Source organism: Toxotes jaculatrix, chromosome 7, assembly GCF_017976425.1.
Source record: "Toxotes jaculatrix isolate fToxJac2 chromosome 7, fToxJac2.pri, whole genome shotgun sequence".
In the NCBI taxonomy this organism is placed as follows: domain Eukaryota; kingdom Metazoa; phylum Chordata; class Actinopteri; family Toxotidae; genus Toxotes; species Toxotes jaculatrix.
Genome location: NC_054400.1, coordinates 18491075 through 18510543, shown reverse-complemented (window position 1 = coordinate 18510543; position 19469 = coordinate 18491075). Strand labels below are relative to the sequence as shown.

At 34.3% G+C, this 19469-nt stretch overlaps 1 protein-coding gene across 3 annotated transcripts in view; it reads left to right on the top strand.

Moving 5' to 3' along the window:
- Positions 1-5719, top strand: part of bmp1a (bone morphogenetic protein 1a) — a 30272-nt gene extending 24553 nt beyond the window's left edge. The window contains exons 14-20 of one of the 3 annotated variants that reach the window (XM_041042090.1): positions 242-435; positions 579-759; positions 871-996; positions 1203-1330; positions 1768-1981; positions 2379-2629; positions 4063-5718. In XM_041042090.1, coding sequence (XP_040898024.1) covers positions 242-435; positions 579-759; positions 871-996; positions 1203-1330; positions 1768-1981; positions 2379-2629; positions 4063-4197 — 1229 coding nt within the window. In that variant the 3' untranslated portion in view covers positions 4198-5718. Of the gene's footprint in view, positions 1-241; positions 436-578; positions 997-1202; positions 1331-1767; positions 1982-2378; positions 2630-4062 lie in introns of all 3 variants that reach the window. The other 2 variants (XM_041042091.1, XM_041042089.1) reach the window with 2 other exon arrangements.
- The last annotated feature ends 13750 nt before the right edge of the window (positions 5720-19469 follow it).

Genomic DNA, 19469 nt, shown 5'->3' with positions numbered 1-19469 from the left:
GCGTAACCGACACAAAGCTTGCCTAAGTCCTCTCAGGCAGGTCAGGCAGTAATCGGGTTTGTTCAGGACACAGAAAGGATATTTCAGAGAGCTCTCATTTTAGCTTAGAGTTTGCAACATAACATTTGGAACATGTCCTGTTGAAACATGGTGATATAATTTATTTTCTGTCAGCACATCTGCATCTGTGTCAAGCTAACTATTTGCCCTTGTCTCTTCCTGTGTCGTGTTTCCTGTGCAGCTGCCTGTGGAGGCTTCATCACCAAGCTGAATGGGTCAATCACCAGTCCGGGTTGGCCCAGAGAGTACCCACCAAACAAGAACTGCATCTGGCAGCTGGTTGCCCCCACGCAGTACCGCATCACTCTGCTCTTTGACGTCTTTGAGACTGAGGGCAATGACGTGAGCACTGGGGTTATTATGAATCGGCACGGGGTGGGTTTGTTCTGTGTTCTCTCTCTGTCATTGCACCACATCTCTCGGCTTTCATAGCAAACAAAGCCTTCCTCTCCTGTGTTTCATAATTAAAACCAAGTATAGTGTCCCAGCCTCTTCACATGCCCTGTTTCTCCACTCAGGTTTGTAAGTATGACTACGTGGAGGTGCGCAGCGGGCTTTCAGCGGACTCAAGGCTGCATGGGAAGTTCTGTGGAGCAGAGAAACCAGAAGCCATTACCTCTCAGTACAACAACATGCGAATTGAGTTCAAATCAGACAATACTGTGTCCAAAAAGGGCTTTAAAGCTCAGTTCTTCTCAGGTGAGCTCCCTGGCAGCGTTGAATCACAATATCACAAGTCTTTTGTTTCAGCCACTCTCTGTCAGCCCTCAAAGGGAACAGTCACCAAAGTTGTCTTCTGTGCTTCCTCAGACAAAGATGAGTGCTCTAAGGAGAACGGCGGCTGTCAGCACGAGTGTGTCAACACCTTTGGGAGCTACAGCTGTCAGTGCAGGAGTGGCTTTGTGCTGCACGAGAATAAACACGACTGTAAAGAAGGTATTCCATCTCACATTTGCCTCTGTGATTTGCTTGCACATTTATCCCTGTTCTCGACTTATTCTTTTGTGATCAGAGCAGCCATTTGGTTCAGTGTGCGCATGCTGTCTTGTGTCAAAAACAGCTTGAGTGCAGCCCAAGCGCTGGCCTGTTCAGTTTTAGGATGATGCAGAGGTCTGTGTTGACTCAGTGATGTCTTTTTGCAGCTGGCTGTGATCACACTGTGAATAGTGTGAGTGGTATCATCACCAGCCCCAATTGGCCGGATAAATACCCCAGTAAGAAGGCATGCACCTGGGCACTCACCACCACTCCAGGCCACCGCATTAAAATCGTATGTGCCCGCTTCTTCCTGCTCTCTGTATAATTTCACTTGTCAGTCATGCATTTATTTATGTGTTGCTTATTTGTGTAATTGAACAGTTTAATCCACTGAGGACATCTGTGCTTAAGTCAGAAACTCCTAACAATGATGTGTAGCTCCCCCTTCTGTTATTATTACTGTCACTGACACAGTAGTTTATTTAGAAGAAAATCAGCAACTCATGATATCAAAACATGGCATGCCTGGCTTTGCTTGTAAATAGAAATGTAAAAAAGTTTAGTCAGATGTTTCCTGGTAAACTGCCTGTGTGCTGAGAGACTTTCAGTTGTTTTCCTTATCTGTGCAGACAAGTGGTAATAATAAGGCCCATTACTGTCAAGATAATGTCGAGGCTTTTTAATCTTTTTAATAATTTAGATTTCATCACTCATTTTGTTTTGTCACAGGCCTTCAATGAGATTGATGTGGAGGCCCACTTGGAGTGTACTTATGACCACATTGAGATTTACGATGGGCGTGATGGAAAAGCGCCAAGTCTGGGTCGCTTCTGTGGCACCAAGAAGCCCCAACCCATCATATCCAGTGGCAACAAGCTGTTCATTCGCTTTTTCTCTGATAATTCTGTGCAGAAGAAAGGCTTTGAGGCTTCCCACACTGCAGGTAAGAATTTATGTTCTTGTAACAGTGCTCAGTTTCACTCTTTCCTGCTGAAGGAAAATCACAATAGTAGCTAAAAGGGATTTGAGTAAAATCTCTAAACCTCCATGTTTTCAGGGGATCAAGTTAATTTCAAGTCAGTGAATCACATGTTAAACTTCATGAAGTGTTTTTTGGATGAAACACAGGATTTAGTTTTGGTCACAATTCACCACCCTGTCTGAGAATGATTATGACTCATATTTAACTACAGAGCGTGTTTAAGAATCCTTTGTATCTGGATGACTGTAAAACCACAAATTAGCCACAAACCAACAAGTGCAGCAGCTGGTCTTGTCTCTTATCAGCTCTGCCCTGTGTCTACAAAATATCCAACTCAGTTCACCTTTTCTGTCCACAGAATGTGGAGGTCATCTAAAGGCTGAGGTCAAAACCAAGGACCTGTTCTCCCATGCCCAGTTTGGGGACAATAATTACCCCGGAGCCTCTGACTGTGAGTGGGTGATCTCGGCGGAGAAAGGCTACGGCGTGGAGCTCATCTTCCAGACCTTTGAGATCGAGGAGGAGGCGGACTGTGGCTATGACTACATGGAGCTCTTTGATGGCGATGACACCAAGTCTCCACGGCTGGGACGTTACTGTGGCTCAGGGGTAAGAACATTTTTAGAGCAAGCTCTACTTTCTGAATGCCTTTTCTTTGACAACTGCAACTAGTTTGTCACAGCTTTGTTTTTTTTCGGTTTAACAGCATAACAGCAGGAGCAAGTCAGTTGCTTTGGAATCAGTGCTGCTGCAGAGTAACCTTTGCCAGCAGTGTGTAATGAGGTGACTTTGTGAACTACCCCGGGGCTTTTGATTCCAGTCCATACTCCCAGCTTTAATCGCTTTGTTAAAGTTGACGTGTTTTGGGAGTGTTGCTGTGGAGGCGGCTGTAGGTCGACACAACCCGCGGCTCCCTGGGTTCCGATAGCCTATGAGAATCTCTGGCATTGGGTTGTGACTGCAAATTATTCAGCCAATGCTGAGGCTGCAGCCTGAGTCTGGAACAATGAAGGCAGCAGGGAATAGAAACACAAGTTTACTCAGGTCAGAGAACAGCTTGATTTCATTTACACACTTTAGTAATAAGCTCTGGCCTTTTACTCATGCCTGTTCCTATGAATCATTCGCTGGAGGGGACATAACGCACTCAGTACCCTGGGGAACGGCTCCTCAATCAAGTTTCCTTTTATAAAACAGGTCGAAATAAACTGACACAGTTCACTCCGAAGTAGGGTGAAAACTCATTACAGTGCGGAGAGGCTTACTTTTAGCCCAAGGGCTTTTCTGAGTTAAATAATAAACTACATATTGCTGGGTTTACAATAAAATTTGCAGACTTCTTTCTTCTTTGTTCTAAATCCCTTTCCTGATAAACCAAGACTTATGGACTATTGTAGATATATTATTCATGTTATGAATGGCAGCTTTAATCAACAGTCTGGTTTTTCTACAGTTGGTTGCACAAGCTCTGGCTGCTTTGACGTTGCAGCGCTCCTCTTTGTCATAGCCACAGGGCAGCTGCCTGGGCTCCTCAACCAACTAATTATTTTTCAGTATGATGTTCTGAATTAATATTCATGCGACACTACAGTAATGACAAACAGCCAGGTCAACTGTTGCATATTTTCTGTGCTCCCATAATGCAGTTAAGTCCTCCTTTGTTTCACTGGAAACAGTTTGGCTGAATTTATACTCAAGACAGTAGAAATATATGAAGTGCTGCACAGTACATGGTTTTGTTCTGGGAAGAAATTAGCTCTCTGCCGTGGTGCACCTGGCATTAATCATCAGAGTATATTTTATCCTCACTTCAATAGCACCCACAGCCTGAATTAGAGTAAAAGCTGGAAAGGGCCAGTCCTGGTCCCGGACCCTTACGTGGCCCCTTGTTGTTACAGAACTAGCTGTTCTCAGCCATTCGTCATGGTCACTGATTTGACTCCGGTTTCAGCATGTGAGAAGTCCACCGCTTTAATTGAAGTGCAGTCAAAGAACCAGAAAGTGACAGCCACAAATGAATCTTGTTTTGTCCCTCCTAACAGCCTCCAGAGGAGATCTACTCAGCCGGTGACTCCATTGTGATCAAGTTCCGCTCTGACGATACTATCAACAAAAAAGGATTTCACGTCCGCTACACTAGCACCAAGTTCCAGGACACACTGCACTCACGCAAGTGACCAGCGGGGGCCGGAAGGGGCCGTGCGGGGCAAAGGGGCACACGGAGGGGCCCCCAGGGGAGGCGCCAGCCTGACGCTCGGAAACCTTCGGCCACCAAGATGAATCAGACACGACAGAACAGCCGCAAGACCACCAACCGCACCTCAGCTCCTAGGGGCTCTAGCTCCCCCCACAGACTGTGAGGAGTAAAGCCATTCTGCAGTACACCTTGTTTTTACCTTTTTATGGTTAGGATCGGGGTGGGAGGGTGAACGTCCGCTTCAGGCGGACAGTAGGGGAAAATTTATTGACCCAGTCCCCTCCAGATATTTTTTTCATTTGTTTCTGTTTTGTTTTTTTGTTTTTTTAACATGCCTCCTAATAAGAGGCACAAAGGAAAACAGTGGATTCTCAGGACCTGCAGGAAGGCAGGCATCAGCTGGACAGATCCCTGCTTTTGTCGGGCCAGCCCACCACATCCGGGGGGGAGAAGAGGAAGAGGAGGAGGAGTATGGGAAGGTCTCCTGCACTCCTCAGTAATTGCTCTTCTCTCCTCACACTCTCATCCCTTTGGTTCAAGGATTCCTATCCGTAAAAGGATTAGAAGGACTTGACTTGAGATTTTGATACTGTATGTCAGTCAATTGCATGTAATTACAAGGAAAGAAGGAAAATTGTACAGCGACAACACCAGCATTTGTAATTGGCATTGTCCTGGCAACCAGTGGCAAGATTCTTGTTGTTACCATTAACAAGGAAATTAAGGAAGCAGTCATCTTATTAAAGGACTAATAAATGAAATGTGGTCCATGTCTTCTGGTTGGTAATTGCTTGCCTGATGACTGGCTATTACTGTACCTCCATGTGTAAAGTAATGTGTATGATCTTTCAAAGGGAACATGTGCTTTTCTCAGCTCGAACCAGTTAGCACTTTACAGTGAATTGTTCCAAAATCATGAGCTTATGAATTTTTGTGAAATGCAATGCCAGTTCACTTATTTTTAAATGCATTTTATCTCTCTTATTCTTCATTGTTTTTTTTTTTTTAATTGCTCCATTTAGTTCCTCAGGCATACTTGAACATTGTGTGTGCCCTGTAACATGGGGTAATAAAGATATGACTTATGTTTCAGTGTTGATTTACAGTTCTGATGTAAAATAATTTCTCTCCAGAGAAAATGCCTTTTCTTGGTACAATGAAGTATTTCTCAAGAACCAAATGAGCCTGGGTATTTATTGTTATAGTAATTACATATATGATGTAAAGGTGGAAAGGTACTGTTGAAATTAGCCCTATAAATTGCCTTCTAATGTATAGCCATGGGTCTATGTTGAATATACTATGTTGCTCACTCATTCCTTTTCTCCATTTATTTCTCATTCAACACAATGGGAATAATGTTGTGGGACACTGCAGCGGTCTGACACATCTGCCTGATGTCTGACCTTTGTTCTCAGTATTAATTGATCACGTCAAACCTAATTTATGCCATATAAGTTAAACCATGTGCTGCATTGCATTGACTGAGTCGCTGTTCGAGTGCAATCCAGGACATTAGAGTAGAAGTTACAGAACCAAGGACTTAAATGGCAAAAGTAGTTTCAGAGGAATTTTCTGACGCCCAGGAAACACAAAGAACATCTATATAAGCCAAATATAAATATCCATTATTCATCTTATCTGTGATTCACTATTTATAGACGGAGCTTCTCATTTGAGACCACAGATGGAAAATGTTTCCTTTTCCACCTTTCTAAACATTCATTCTCTTACATGTAACCTCGCTCCCCCTCAATAATTATTCCATTACGGTTATGTTTTTGCTCCTGGTGTTTTTCAGAGAACAAGGAGCTGAGCAGTATTGTTGCGATGAAAACTTCCAGCATGGCACGACGGAAATTGGGGCCCAGCAAAAAGTACTGAGTAGCTGTAACAAGATCACAGTCTGGGTGAGAAACAGTTTGAGTAAACACACTTTAAAAGGACATATTTCACATTCATGAATAGTTGATAACAATTCCTGAAAGATGCGGTTATCTTTTTCTTTTAACAATGGAATTTGACACATTTGTTCAAATATTTGTTCAGTTCTCAGCAGAGGGGGATCATTGAGGTTATTCAGCATATTTTGGACTTGTGTAATTTGATGTACCTTTACAACACCTGTATCAGAAAGAAATGTGTCCTTTCTCATTTAAGTCGAGGTTAAAACAGTGAAGCCACACTGAAAATCCTATTTAGATATTTACACAAATAAAAACATTAATGCAGATCATTCAGATGTTGAAAGGAATGAAGTGTCTTTGCTCCAGTAAGGGCAGACTGTATTTCACTATTTCTAGATCAGAAAACAGAACATCTTTCCCTAGAAAATTAATATTGTTACTTAATACACCAGCTGCACGTACCTGTTATTAAATATTATTAAATATGATCCCTCTGTAAAGAATCACCTTCACCTTAAAACAAGTGTAAACCAGCAACATTCAAACTCTATAGAAGTCCCTCCACCTCACAGTGGAAATATACTGACAACCAGGGATGGGGCCGATCCGATCCAGTATCGGTATCGGGTTCTAATACCAACATAATTCACGGATTAGAAATTTCCGATCCAACCTGCGGAAATTTCCGATCCACGAACCATGTCTGTTATTTAATGTTGTCTGCTGAAATTACTACACAAGTGATTCCCTGTCGGCTGCTCTGCTAACTGGCTGCAAACTGTGGAAAGGGTTTCCTGAACTGAGGCGTGTCTCAACGAGTAATGAGACACACATGACGTTTTTTATGACATTTTGAGGTCAAAAAAAATTTTGATTTTTTTTGGCCGAAAAAAACGCCTTACTATACTATGACGTTTTTTATGACATTTTGAGGTCAAAAAAATTTTTGACTTCTTTTGGCCGATTTTGACGCCTTACTATACTATGACGTTTTTTATGACATTTTGAGGTAAAAAAAAATGTTGACTTTTTTTGGCCGATTTTGACGCCTTACTATACTATGACGTTTTTTATGACATTTTGAGGTCAAAAAAAATTTTGACTTTTTTTGGCCGATTTTGACGCCTTACTATACTATGACGTTTTTTATGACATTTTGAGGTCAAAAAAATTTTTGACTTTTTTTGGCCGAAAAAAACGCCTTACTATAATATGACGTTTTTTATGACATTTTGAGGTCAAAAAAATTTTGACTTTTTTTGGCCGAAAAAAACGCCTTACTATACTAGGACGTTTTTTATGACATTTTGAGATCAAAAAAAATTTTGACTTTTTTTGGCCGAAAAAAACGCCTTACTATACTATGACGTTTTTTATGACATTTTGAGGTCAAAAAAATTTTTGACTTTTTTTGGCCGAAAAAAACGCCTTACTATACTATGACGTTTTTTATGACATTTTGAGGTCAAAAAAGTTTTTTACTTTTTTTGGCCGATTTTGACGCCTTACTATACTATGACGTTTTTTATGACATTTTGAGGTCAAAAAAATTTTTGACTTTTTTTGGCCGAAAAAAACGCCTTACTATACTATGATGTTTTTTATGACATTTTGAGGTCAAAAAAGTTTTTTACTTTTTTTGGCCGATTTTGACGCCTTACTATACTATGACGTTTTTTATGACATTTTGAGGTCAAAAAAATTTTTGACTTTTTTTGGCCGAAAAAAACGCCTTACTATACTATGATGTTTTTTATGACATTTTGAGGTCAAAAAAAATTTTGACTTTTTTTGGCCGAAAAAAACGCCTTACTATACTATGATGTTTTTTATGACATTTTGAGGTCAAAAAAGTTTTTTACTTTTTTTGGCCGATTTTGACGCCTTACTATACTATGACGTTTTTTATGACATTTTGAGGTCAAAAAATTTTTTGACTTTTTTTGGCCGAAAAAAACGCCTTACTATACTATGACGTTTTTTATGACATTTTGAGGTCAAAAAAATTTTTGACTTTTTTTGGCCGAAAAAAAACACCTTACTATACTATGACGTTTTTTATGACATTTTGAGGTCAAAAAAAAATTTGACTTTTTTTGGCCGAAAAAAACGCCTTACTATACTATGACGTTTTTTATGACATTTTGAGGTCAAAAAAAATTTTGACTTTTTTTGGCCGATTTTGACGCCTTACTATACTATGACGTTTTTTATGACATTTTGAGGTCAAAAAAAATTTTGACTTTTTTTGGCCGATTTTGACGCCTTACTATACTATGACGTTTTTTATGACATTTTGAGGTCAAAAAAAATTTTGACTTTTTTTGGCCGATTTTGACGCCTTACTATACTATGACGTTTTTTATGACATTTTGAGGTCAAAAAAAATTTTGACTTTTTTTGGCCGATTTTGACGCCTTACTATACTATGACGTTTTTTATGACATTTTGAGGTCAAAAAATTTTTTGACTTTTTTTGGCCGAAAAAAACGCCTTACTATACTATGACGTTTTTTATGACATTTTGAGGTCAAAAAAAATTTAGACTTTTTTTGGCCGAAAAAAACGCCTTACTATACTATGACGTTTTTTATGACATTTTGAGGTCAAAAAAATTTTTGACTTTTTTTGGCCGAAAAAAACGCCTTACTATACTATGACGTTTTTTATGACATTTTGAGGTCAAAAAAATTTTTGACTTTTTTTGGCCGAAAAAAACGCCTTACTATACTAGGACGTTTTTTATGACATTTTGAGGTCAAAAAAAATTTAGACTTTTTTTGGCCAATTTTGACGCCTTACTATACTATGACGTTTTTTATGACATTTTGAGGTCAAAAAAAAATTTGACTTTTTTTGGCCGAAAAAAACGCCTTACTATACTATGACGTTTTTTATGACATTTTGAGGTCAAAAAATTTTTTGACTTTTTTTGGCCGAAAAAAACGTCTTACTATACTATGACGTTTTTTATGACATTTTGAGGTCAAAAAAAATTTTGACTTTTTTTGGCCGAAAAAAACGCCTTACTATACTATGACGTTTTTTATGACATTTTGAGGTCAAAAAATTTTTTGACTTTTTTTGGCCGAAAAAAACGTCTTACTATACTATGACGTTTTTTATGACATTTTGAGGTCAAAAAAAATTTTGACTTTTTTTGGCCGAAAAAAACGTCTTACTATACTATGACGTTTTTTATGACATTTTGAGGTCAAAAAATTTTTTGACTTTTTTTGGCCGAAAAAAACGTCTTACTATACTATGACGTTTTTTATGACATTTTGAGGTCAAAAAAAATTTTGACTTTTTTTGGCCAATTTTGACGCCTTACTATACTATGACGTTTTTTATGACATTTTGAGGTCAAAAAAAATTTTGACTTTTTTTGGCCAATTTTGACGCCTTACTATACTATGACGTTTTTTATGACATTTTGAGGTCAAAAAAAATTTTGACTTTTTTTGGCCGATTTTGACGCCTTACTATACTATGACGTTTTTTATGACATTTTGAGGTCAAAAAAAATTTTGACTTTTTTTGGCCGATTTTGACGCCTTACTATACTATGACGTTTTTTATGACATTTTGAGGTCAAAAAAATTTTTGACTTTTTTTGGCCGAAAAAAACGCCTTACTATACTATGACGTTTTTTATGACATTTTGAGGTCAAAAAATTTTTTGACTTTTTTTGGCCGAAAAAAACGTCTTACTATACTATGACGTTTTTTATGACATTTTGAGGTCAAAAAAAATTTAGACTTTTTTTGGCCAATTTTGACGCCTTACTATACTATGACGTTTTTTATGACATTTTGAGGTCAAAAAAAATTTGGACTTTTTTTGGCCGAAAAAAACGCCTTACTATACTATGACGTTTTTTATAACATTTTGAGGTCAAAAAAGTTTTTGACTTTTTTTGGCCGATTTTGACGCCTTACTATACTATGACGTTTTTTATGACATTTTGAGGTCAAAAAAATTTTTGACTTTTTTTGGCCGAAAAAAACGCCTTACTATACTATGACGTTTTTTATGACATTTTGAGGTCAAAAAAATTTTTGACTTTTTTTGGCCGAAAAAAACGCCTTACTATACTATGACGTTTTTTTATGACATTTTGAGGTCAAAAAAAATTTTGACTTTTTTTGGCCAATTTTGACGCCTTACTATACTATGACGTTTTTTATGACATTTTGAGGTCAAAAAAATTTTTGACTTTTTTTGGCCGAAAAAAACGCCTTACTATACTATGACGTTTTTTATGACATTTTGAGGTCAAAAAAATTTTTGACTTTTTTTGGCCGATTTTGACGCCTTACTATACTATGACGTTGTTTATGACATTTTGAGGTCAAAAAAAAATTTGACTTTTTTTGGCCGATTTTGACGCCTTACTATACTATGACGTTTTTTATGACATTTTGAGGTCAAAAAAATTTTTGACTTTTTTTGGCCGAAAAAAACGCCTTACTATACTATGACGTTTTTTATGACATTTTGAGGTCAAAAAAAATTTTGACTTTTTTTGGCCGATTTTGACGCCTTACTATACTATGACGTTTTTTATGACATTTTGAGGTCAAAAAAAAATTTGACTTTTTTTGGCCGAAAAAAACGCCTTACTATACTATGACGTTTTTTATGACATTTTGAGGTCAAAAAAAAATTTGACTTTTTTTGGCCGAAAAAAACGTCTTACTATACTATGACGTTTTTTATGACATTTTGAGGTCAAAAAATTTTTTGACTTTTTTTGGCCGAAAAAAACGTCTTACTATACTATGACGTTTTTTATGACATTTTGAGGTCAAAAAAAATTTTGACTTTTTTTGGCCAATTTTGACGCCTTACTATACTATGACGTTTTTTATGACATTTTGAGGTCAAAAAAAATTTTGACTTTTTTTGGCCAATTTTGACGCCTTACTATACTATGACGTTTTTTATGACATTTTGAGGTCAAAAAAAATTTTGACTTTTTTTGGCCGATTTTGACGCCTTACTATACTATGACGTTTTTTATGACATTTTGAGGTCAAAAAAAATTTTGACTTTTTTTGGCCGATTTTGACGCCTTACTATACTATGACGTTTTTTATGACATTTTGAGGTCAAAAAAAATTTAGACTTTTTTTGGCCAATTTTGACACCTTACTATACTATGACGTTTTTTATGACATTTTGAGGTCAAAAAAAATTTTGACTTTTTTTGGCCGAAAAAAACGCCTTACTATACTATGACGTTTTTTATGACATTTTGAGGTCAAAAAAAATTTGACTTTTTTTGGCCGATTTTGACGCCTTACTATACTATGACGTTTTTTATGACATTTTGAGGTCAAAAAAATTTTTGACTTTTTTTGGCCGAAAAAAACGCCTTACTATACTATGACGTTTTTTATGACATTTTGAGGTCAAAAAATTTTTTGACTTTTTTTGGCCGAAAAAAACGTCTTACTATACTATGACGTTTTTTATGACATTTTGAGGTCAAAAAAAATTTTGACTTTTTTTGGCCAATTTTGACGCCTTACTATACTATGACGTTTTTTATAACATTTTGAGGTCAAAAAAGTTTTTGACTTTTTTTGGCCGATTTTGACGCCTTACTATACTATGACGTTTTTTATGACATTTTGAGGTCAAAAAAATTTTTGACTTTTTTTGGCCGAAAAAAACGCCTTACTATACTATGACGTTTTTTATGACATTTTGAGGTCAAAAAAATTTTTGACTTTTTTTGGCCGAAAAAAACGCCTTACTATACTATGACGTTTTTTATGACATTTTGAGGTCAAAAAAAATTTTGACTTTTTTTGGCCGATTTTGACGCCTTACTATACTATGACGTTTTTTATGACATTTTGAGGTCAAAAAAATTTTTGACTTTTTTTGGCCGATTTTGACGCCTTACTATACTAGGACGTTTTTTATGACATTTTGAGGTCAAAAAAAATTTTGACTTTTTTTGGCCGATTTTGACGCCTTACTATACTATGACGTTTTTTATGACATTTTGAGGTCAAAAAAAAATTTGACTTTTTTTGGCCGAAAAAAACGCCTTACTATACTATGACGTTTTTTATGACATTTTGAGGTCAAAAAATTTTTTGACTTTTTTTGGCCGAAAAAAACGTCTTACTATACTATGACGTTTTTTATGACATTTTGAGGTCAAAAAAAATTTTGACTTTTTTTGGCCAATTTTGACGCCTTACTATACTATGACGTTTTTTATGACATTTTGAGGTCAAAAAATTTTTTGACTTTTTTTTGGCCGAAAAAAACGTCTTACTATACTATGACGTTTTTTATGACATTTTGAGGTCAAAAAATTTTTTGACTTTTTTTGGCCGAAAAAAACGTCTTACTATACTATGACGTTTTTTATGACATTTTGAGGTCAAAAAAATGTTTGACTTTTTTTGGCCGAAAAAAACGCCTTACTATACTAGGACGTTTTTTATGACATTTTGAGGTCAAAAAAATTTTTGACTTTTTTTGGCCGATTTTGATGCCTTACTATACTATGACGTTGTTTATGACATTTTGAGGTAAAAAAAAATTTTGACTTTTTTTGGCCGAAAAAAACGCCTTACTATACTATGACGTTTTTTATGACATTTTGAGGTCAAAAAAAAATTTGACTTTTTTTGGCCGATTTTGACGCCTTACTATACTATGACGTTTTTTATGACATTTTGAGGTCAAAAAATTTTTTGACTTTTTTTGGCCGAAAAAAACGCCTTACTATACTATGACGTTTTTTATGACATTTTGAGGTCAAAAAAAATTTTGACTTTTTTTGGCCGATTTTGACGCCTTACTATACTATGACGTTTTTTATGACATTTTGAGGTCAAAAAAAATTTTGACTTTTTTTGGCCGAAAAAAACGCCTTACTATACTATGACGTTTTTTATGACATTTTGAGGTCAAAAAAATTTTTGACTTTTTTTGGCCGAAAAAAACGCCTTACTATACTATGACGTTTTTTATGACATTTTGAGGTCAAAAAAATTTTTGACTTTTTTTGGCCGAAAAAAACGCCTTACTATACTATGACGTTTTTTATGACATTTTGAGGTCAAAAAAAATTTTGACTTTTTTTGGCCGATTTTGACGCCTTACTATACTATGACGTTTTTTATGACATTTTGAGGTCAAAAAAATTTTTGACTTTTTTTGGCCGATTTTGACGCCTTACTATACTAGGACGTTTTTTATGACATTTTGAGGTCAAAAAAAATTTTGACTTTTTTTGGCCGATTTTGACGCCTTACTATACTATGACGTTTTTTATGACATTTTGAGGTCAAAAAAAATTTTGACTTTTTTTGGCCGATTTTGACGCCTTACTATACTATGACGTTTTTTATGACATTTTGAGGTCAAAAAATTTTTTGACTTTTTTTTGGCCGAAAAAAACGTCTTACTATACTATGACGTTTTTTATGACATTTTGAGGTCAAAAAATTTTTTGACTTTTTTTGGCCGAAAAAAACGTCTTACTATACTATGACGTTTTTTATGACATTTTGAGGTCAAAAAAAATTTTGACTTTTTTTGGCCGATTTTGACGCCTTACTATACTATGACGTTTTTTATGACATTTTGAGGTCAAAAAATTTTTTGACTTTTTTTGGCCGAAAAAAACGTCTTACTATACTATGACGTTTTTTATGACATTTTGAGGTCAAAAAAATGTTTGACTTTTTTTGGCCGAAAAAAACGCCTTACTATACTAGGACGTTTTTTATGACATTTTGAGGTCAAAAAAATTTTTGACTTTTTTTGGCCGATTTTGATGCCTTACTATACTATGACGTTGTTTATGACATTTTGAGGTAAAAAAAAATTTTGACTTTTTTTGGCCGAAAAAAACGCCTTACTATACTATGACGTTTTTTATGACATTTTGAGGTCAAAAAAAAATTTGACTTTTTTTGGCCGATTTTGACGCCTTACTATACTATGACGTTTTTTATGACATTTTGAGGTCAAAAAATTTTTTGACTTTTTTTGGCCGAAAAAAACGCCTTACTATACTATGACGTTTTTTATGACATTTTGAGGTCAAAAAAAATTTTGACTTTTTTTGGCCGATTTTGACGCCTTACTATACTATGACGTTTTTTATGACATTTTGAGGTCAAAAAAAATTTTGACTTTTTTTGGCCGAAAAAAACGCCTTACTATACTATGACGTTTTTTATGACATTTTGAGGTCAAAAAAAATTTTGACTTTTTTTGGCCGATTTTGACGCCTTACTATACTATGACGTTTTTTATGACATTTTGAGGTCAAAAAAATTTTTGACTTTTTTTGGCCGATTTTGACGCCTTACTATACTAGGACGTTTTTTATGACATTTTGAGGTCAAAAAAATTTTTGACTTTTTTTGGCCGAAAAAAACGCCTTACTATACTATGACGTTTTTTATGACATTTTGAGGTCAAAAAATTTTTTGACTTTTTTTGGCCGAAAAAAACGTCTTACTATACTATGACGTTTTTTATGACATTTTGAGGTCAAAAAAAATTTTGACTTTTTTTGGCCGATTTTGACGCCTTACTATACTATGACGTTTTTTATGACATTTTGAGGTCAAAAAATTTTTTGACTTTTTTTGGCCGAAAAAAACGCCTTACTATACTATGACGTTTTTTATGACATTTTGAGGTCAAAAAAATTTTTGACTTTTTTTGGCCGATTTTGACGCCTTACTATACTATGACGTTGTTTATGACATTTTGAGGTCAAAAAAAAATTTTGACTTTTTTTGGCCGAAAAAAACGCCTTACTATACTATGACGTTTTTTATGACATTTTGAGGTCAAAAAAAAATTTGACTTTTTTTGGCCGATTTTGACGCCTTACTATACTATGACGTTTTTTATGACATTTTGAGGTCAAAAAAATTTTTGACTTTTTTTGGCCGAAAAAAACGCCTTACTATACTATGACGTTTTTTATGACATTTTGAGGTCAAAAAAAATTTTGACTTTTTTTGGCCGATTTTGACGCCTTACTATACTATGACGTTTTTTATGACATTTTGAGGTCAAAAAAAAATTTGACTTTTTTTGGCCGAAAAAAACGCCTTACTATACTATGACGTTTTTTATGACATTTTGAGGTCAAAAAAAATTTTGACTTTTTTTGGCCGATTTTGACGCCTTACTATACTATGACGTTTTTTATGACATTTTGAGGTCAAAAAATTTTTTGACTTTTTTTGGCCGAAAAAAACGTCTTACTATACTATGACGTTTTTTATGACATTTTGAGGTCAAAAAAAATTTTGACTTTTTTTGGCCGATTTTGACGCCTTACTATACTATGACGTTTTTTATGACATTTTGAGGTCAAAAAAAATTTTGACTTTTTTTGGCCGATTTTGACGCCTTACTATACTATGACGTTTTTTATGACATTTTGAGGTCAAAAAAAAATTTGACTTTTTTTGGCCGATTTTGACGCCTTACTATACTATGACGTTTTTTATGACATTTTGAGGTCAAAAAAAAATTTGACTTTTTTTGGCCGATTTTGACGCCTTACTATACTATGACGTTTTTTATGACATTTTGAGGTCAAAAAAATTTTTGACTTTTTTTGGCCGAAAAAAACGCCTTACTATACTATGACGTTTTTTATGACATTTTGAGGTCAAAAAAAAATTTGACTTTTTTTGGCCGATTTTGACGCCTTACTATACTATGACGTTTTTTATGACATTTTGAGGTCAAAAAATTTTTTGACTTTTTTTGGCCGAAAAAAACGTCTTACTATACTATGACGTTTTTTATGACATTTTGAGGTCAAAAAAATGTTTGACTTTTTTTGGCCGAAAAAAACGCCTTACTATACTAGGACGTTTTTTATGACATTTTGAGGTCAAAAAAATTTTTGACTTTTTTTGGCCGATTTTGACGCCTTACTATACTATGACGTTGTTTATGACATTTTGAGGTCAAAAAAAATTTTGACTTTTTTTGGCCGAAAAAAACGCCTTACTATACTATGACGTTTTTTATGACATTTTGAGGTCAAAAAAAAATTTTACTTTTTTTGGCCGATTTTGACGCCTTACTATACTATGACGTTTTTTATGACATTTTGAGGTCAAAAAAATTTTTGACTTTTTTTGGCCGAAAAAAACGCCTTACTATACTATGACGTTTTTTATGACATTTTGAGGTCAAAAAAAATTTTGACTTTTTTTGGCCGATTTTGACGCCTTACTATACTATGACGTTTTTTATGACATTTTGAGGTCAAAAAAAAATTTGACTTTTTTTGGCCGAAAAAAACGCCTTACTATACTATGACGTTTTTTATGACATTTTGAGGTCAAAAAAAATTTTGACTTTTTTTGGCCGATTTTGACGCCTTACTATACTATGACGTTTTTTATGACATTTTGAGGTCAAAAAATTTTTTGACTTTTTTTGGCCGAAAAAAACGTCTTACTATACTATGACGTTTTTTATGACATTTTGAGGTCAAAAAAAATTTTGACTTTTTTTGGCCGAAAAAAACGCCTTACTATACTATGACGTTTTTTATGACATTTTGAGGTCAAAAAAAAATTTGACTTTTTTTGGCCGATTTTGACGCCTTACTATACTATGACGTTTTTTATGACATTTTGAGGTCAAAGAAATTTTTGACTTTTTTTGGCCGAAAAAAACGCCTTACTATACTATGACGTTTTTTATGACATTTTGAGGTCAAAAAATTTTTTGACTTTTTTTGGCCGAAAAAAACGTCTTACTATACTATGACGTTTTTTATGACATTTTGAGGTCAAAAAAAATTTTGACTTTTTTTGGCCGATTTTGACGCCTTACTATACTATGACGTTTTTTATGACATTTTGAGGTCAAAGAAATTTTTGACTTTTTTTGGCCGAAAAAAACGCCTTACTATACTATGACGTTTTTTATGACATTTTGAGGTCAAAAAATTTTTTGACTTTTTTTGGCCGAAAAAAACGTCTTACTATACTATGACGTTTTTTATGACATTTTGAGGTCAAAAAAAATTTTGACTTTTTTTGGCCGAAAAAAACGCCTTACTATACTATGACGTTTTTTATGACATTTTGAGGTCAAAAAAAATTTTGACTTTTTTTGGCCGATTTTGACGCCTTACTATACTATGACGTTTTTTATGACATTTTGAGGTCAAAAAAAATTTGGACTTTTTTTGGCCGATTTTGACGCCTTACTATACTAGGACGTTTTTTATGACATTTTGAGGTCAAAAAAAAATTTGACTTTTTTTGGCCGATTTTGACGCCTTACTATACTATGACGTTTTTTATGACATTTTGAGGTCAAAAAATTTTTTGACTTTTTTTGGCCGAAAAAAACGTCTTACTATACTATGACGTTTTTTATGACATTTTGAGGTCAAAAAAAATTTTGACTTTTTTTGGCCAATTTTGATGCCTTACTATACTATGACGTTTTTTATGACATTTTGAGGTCAAAAAAATTTTTGACTTTTTTTGGCCGAAAAAAACGCCTTACTATACTAGGACGTTTTTTATGACATTTTGAGGTCAAAAAATTTTTTGACTTTTTTTGGCCGATTTTGACGCCTTACTATACTATGACGTTTTTTATGACATTTTGAGGTCAAAAAAAATTTTGACTTTTTTTGGCCGATTTTGACGCCTTACTATACTATGACGTTTTTTATGACATTTTGAGGTCAAAAAAAATTTTGACTTTTTTTGGCCGATTTTGACGCCTTACTATACTATGACGTTTTTTATGACATTTTGAGGTCAAAAAAAATTTTGACTTTTTTTGGCCGATTTTGACGCCTTACTATACTATGACGTTTTTTATGACATTTTGAGGTCAAAAAATTTTTTGACTTTTTTTGGCCGAAAAAAACGCCTTACTATACTATGACGTTTTTTATGACATTTTGAGGTCAAAAAAAATTTAGACTTTTTTTGGCCGAAAAAAACGCCTTACTATACTATGACGTTTTTTATGACATTTTGAGGTCAAAAAATTTTTTGACTTTTTTTGGCCGAAAAAAACGCCTTACTATACTATGACGTTTTTTATGACATTTTGAGGTCAAAAAATTTTTTGACTTTTTTTGGCCGAAAAAAACGTCTTACTATACTATGACGTTTTTTATGACATTTTGAGGTCAAAAAAAATTTAGACTTTTTTTGGCCGAAAAAAACGCCTTACTATACTATGACGTTTTTTATGACATTTTGAGGTCAAAAAATTTTTTGACTTTTTTTGGCCGAAAAAAACGCCTTACTATACTATGACGTTTTTTATGACATTTTGAGGTCAAAAAATTTTTTGACTTTTTTTGGCCGAAAAAAACGTCTTACTATACTATGACGTTTTTTATGACATTTTGAGGTCAAAAAAAATTTAGACTTTTTTTGGCCGAAAAAAACGCCTTACTATACTATGACGTTTTTTATGACATTTTGAGGTCAAAAAAAATTTTGACTTTTTTTGGCCGAAAAAAACGCCTTACTATACTAGGACGTTTTTTATGACATTTTGAGGTCAAAAAAATTTTTGACTTTTTTTGGCCGATTTTGACGCCTTACTATACTATGACGTTGTTTATGACATTTTGAGGTCAAAAAAATTTTTGACTTTTTTTGGCCGAAAAAAACGCCTTACTATACTAGGACGTTTTTTATGACATTTTGAGGTCAAAAAAAATTTAGACTTTTTTTGGCCAATTTTGACGCCTTACTATACTATGACGTTTTTTATGACATTTTGAGGTAAAAAAAAAATTTGACTTTTTTTGGCCGAAAAAAACGCCTTACTATACTATGACGTTTTTTATGACATTTTGAGGTCAAAAAAATTTTTGACTTTTTTTGGCCAATTTTGACGCCTTACTATACTATGACGTTTTTTATGACATTTTGAGGTCAAAAAAAATTTTGACTTTTTTTGGCCGATTTTGACGCCTTACTATACTATGACGTTTTTTATGACATTTTGAGGTCAAAAAAAATTTTGACTTTTTTTGGCCGATTTTGACGCCTTACTATACTATGACGTTTTTTATGACATTTTGAGGTCAAAAAAAATTTTGACTTTTTTTGGCCGATTTTGACGCCTTACTATACTATGACGTTTTTTATGACATTTTGAGGTCAAAAAATTTTTTGACTTTTTTTGGCCGAAAAAAACGCCTTACTATACTATGACGTTTTTTATGACATTTTGAGGTCAAAAAAAATTTAGACTTTTTTTGGCCGATTTTGACGCCTTACTATACTATGACGTTTTTTATGACATTTTGAGGTCAAAAAAATTTTTGACTTT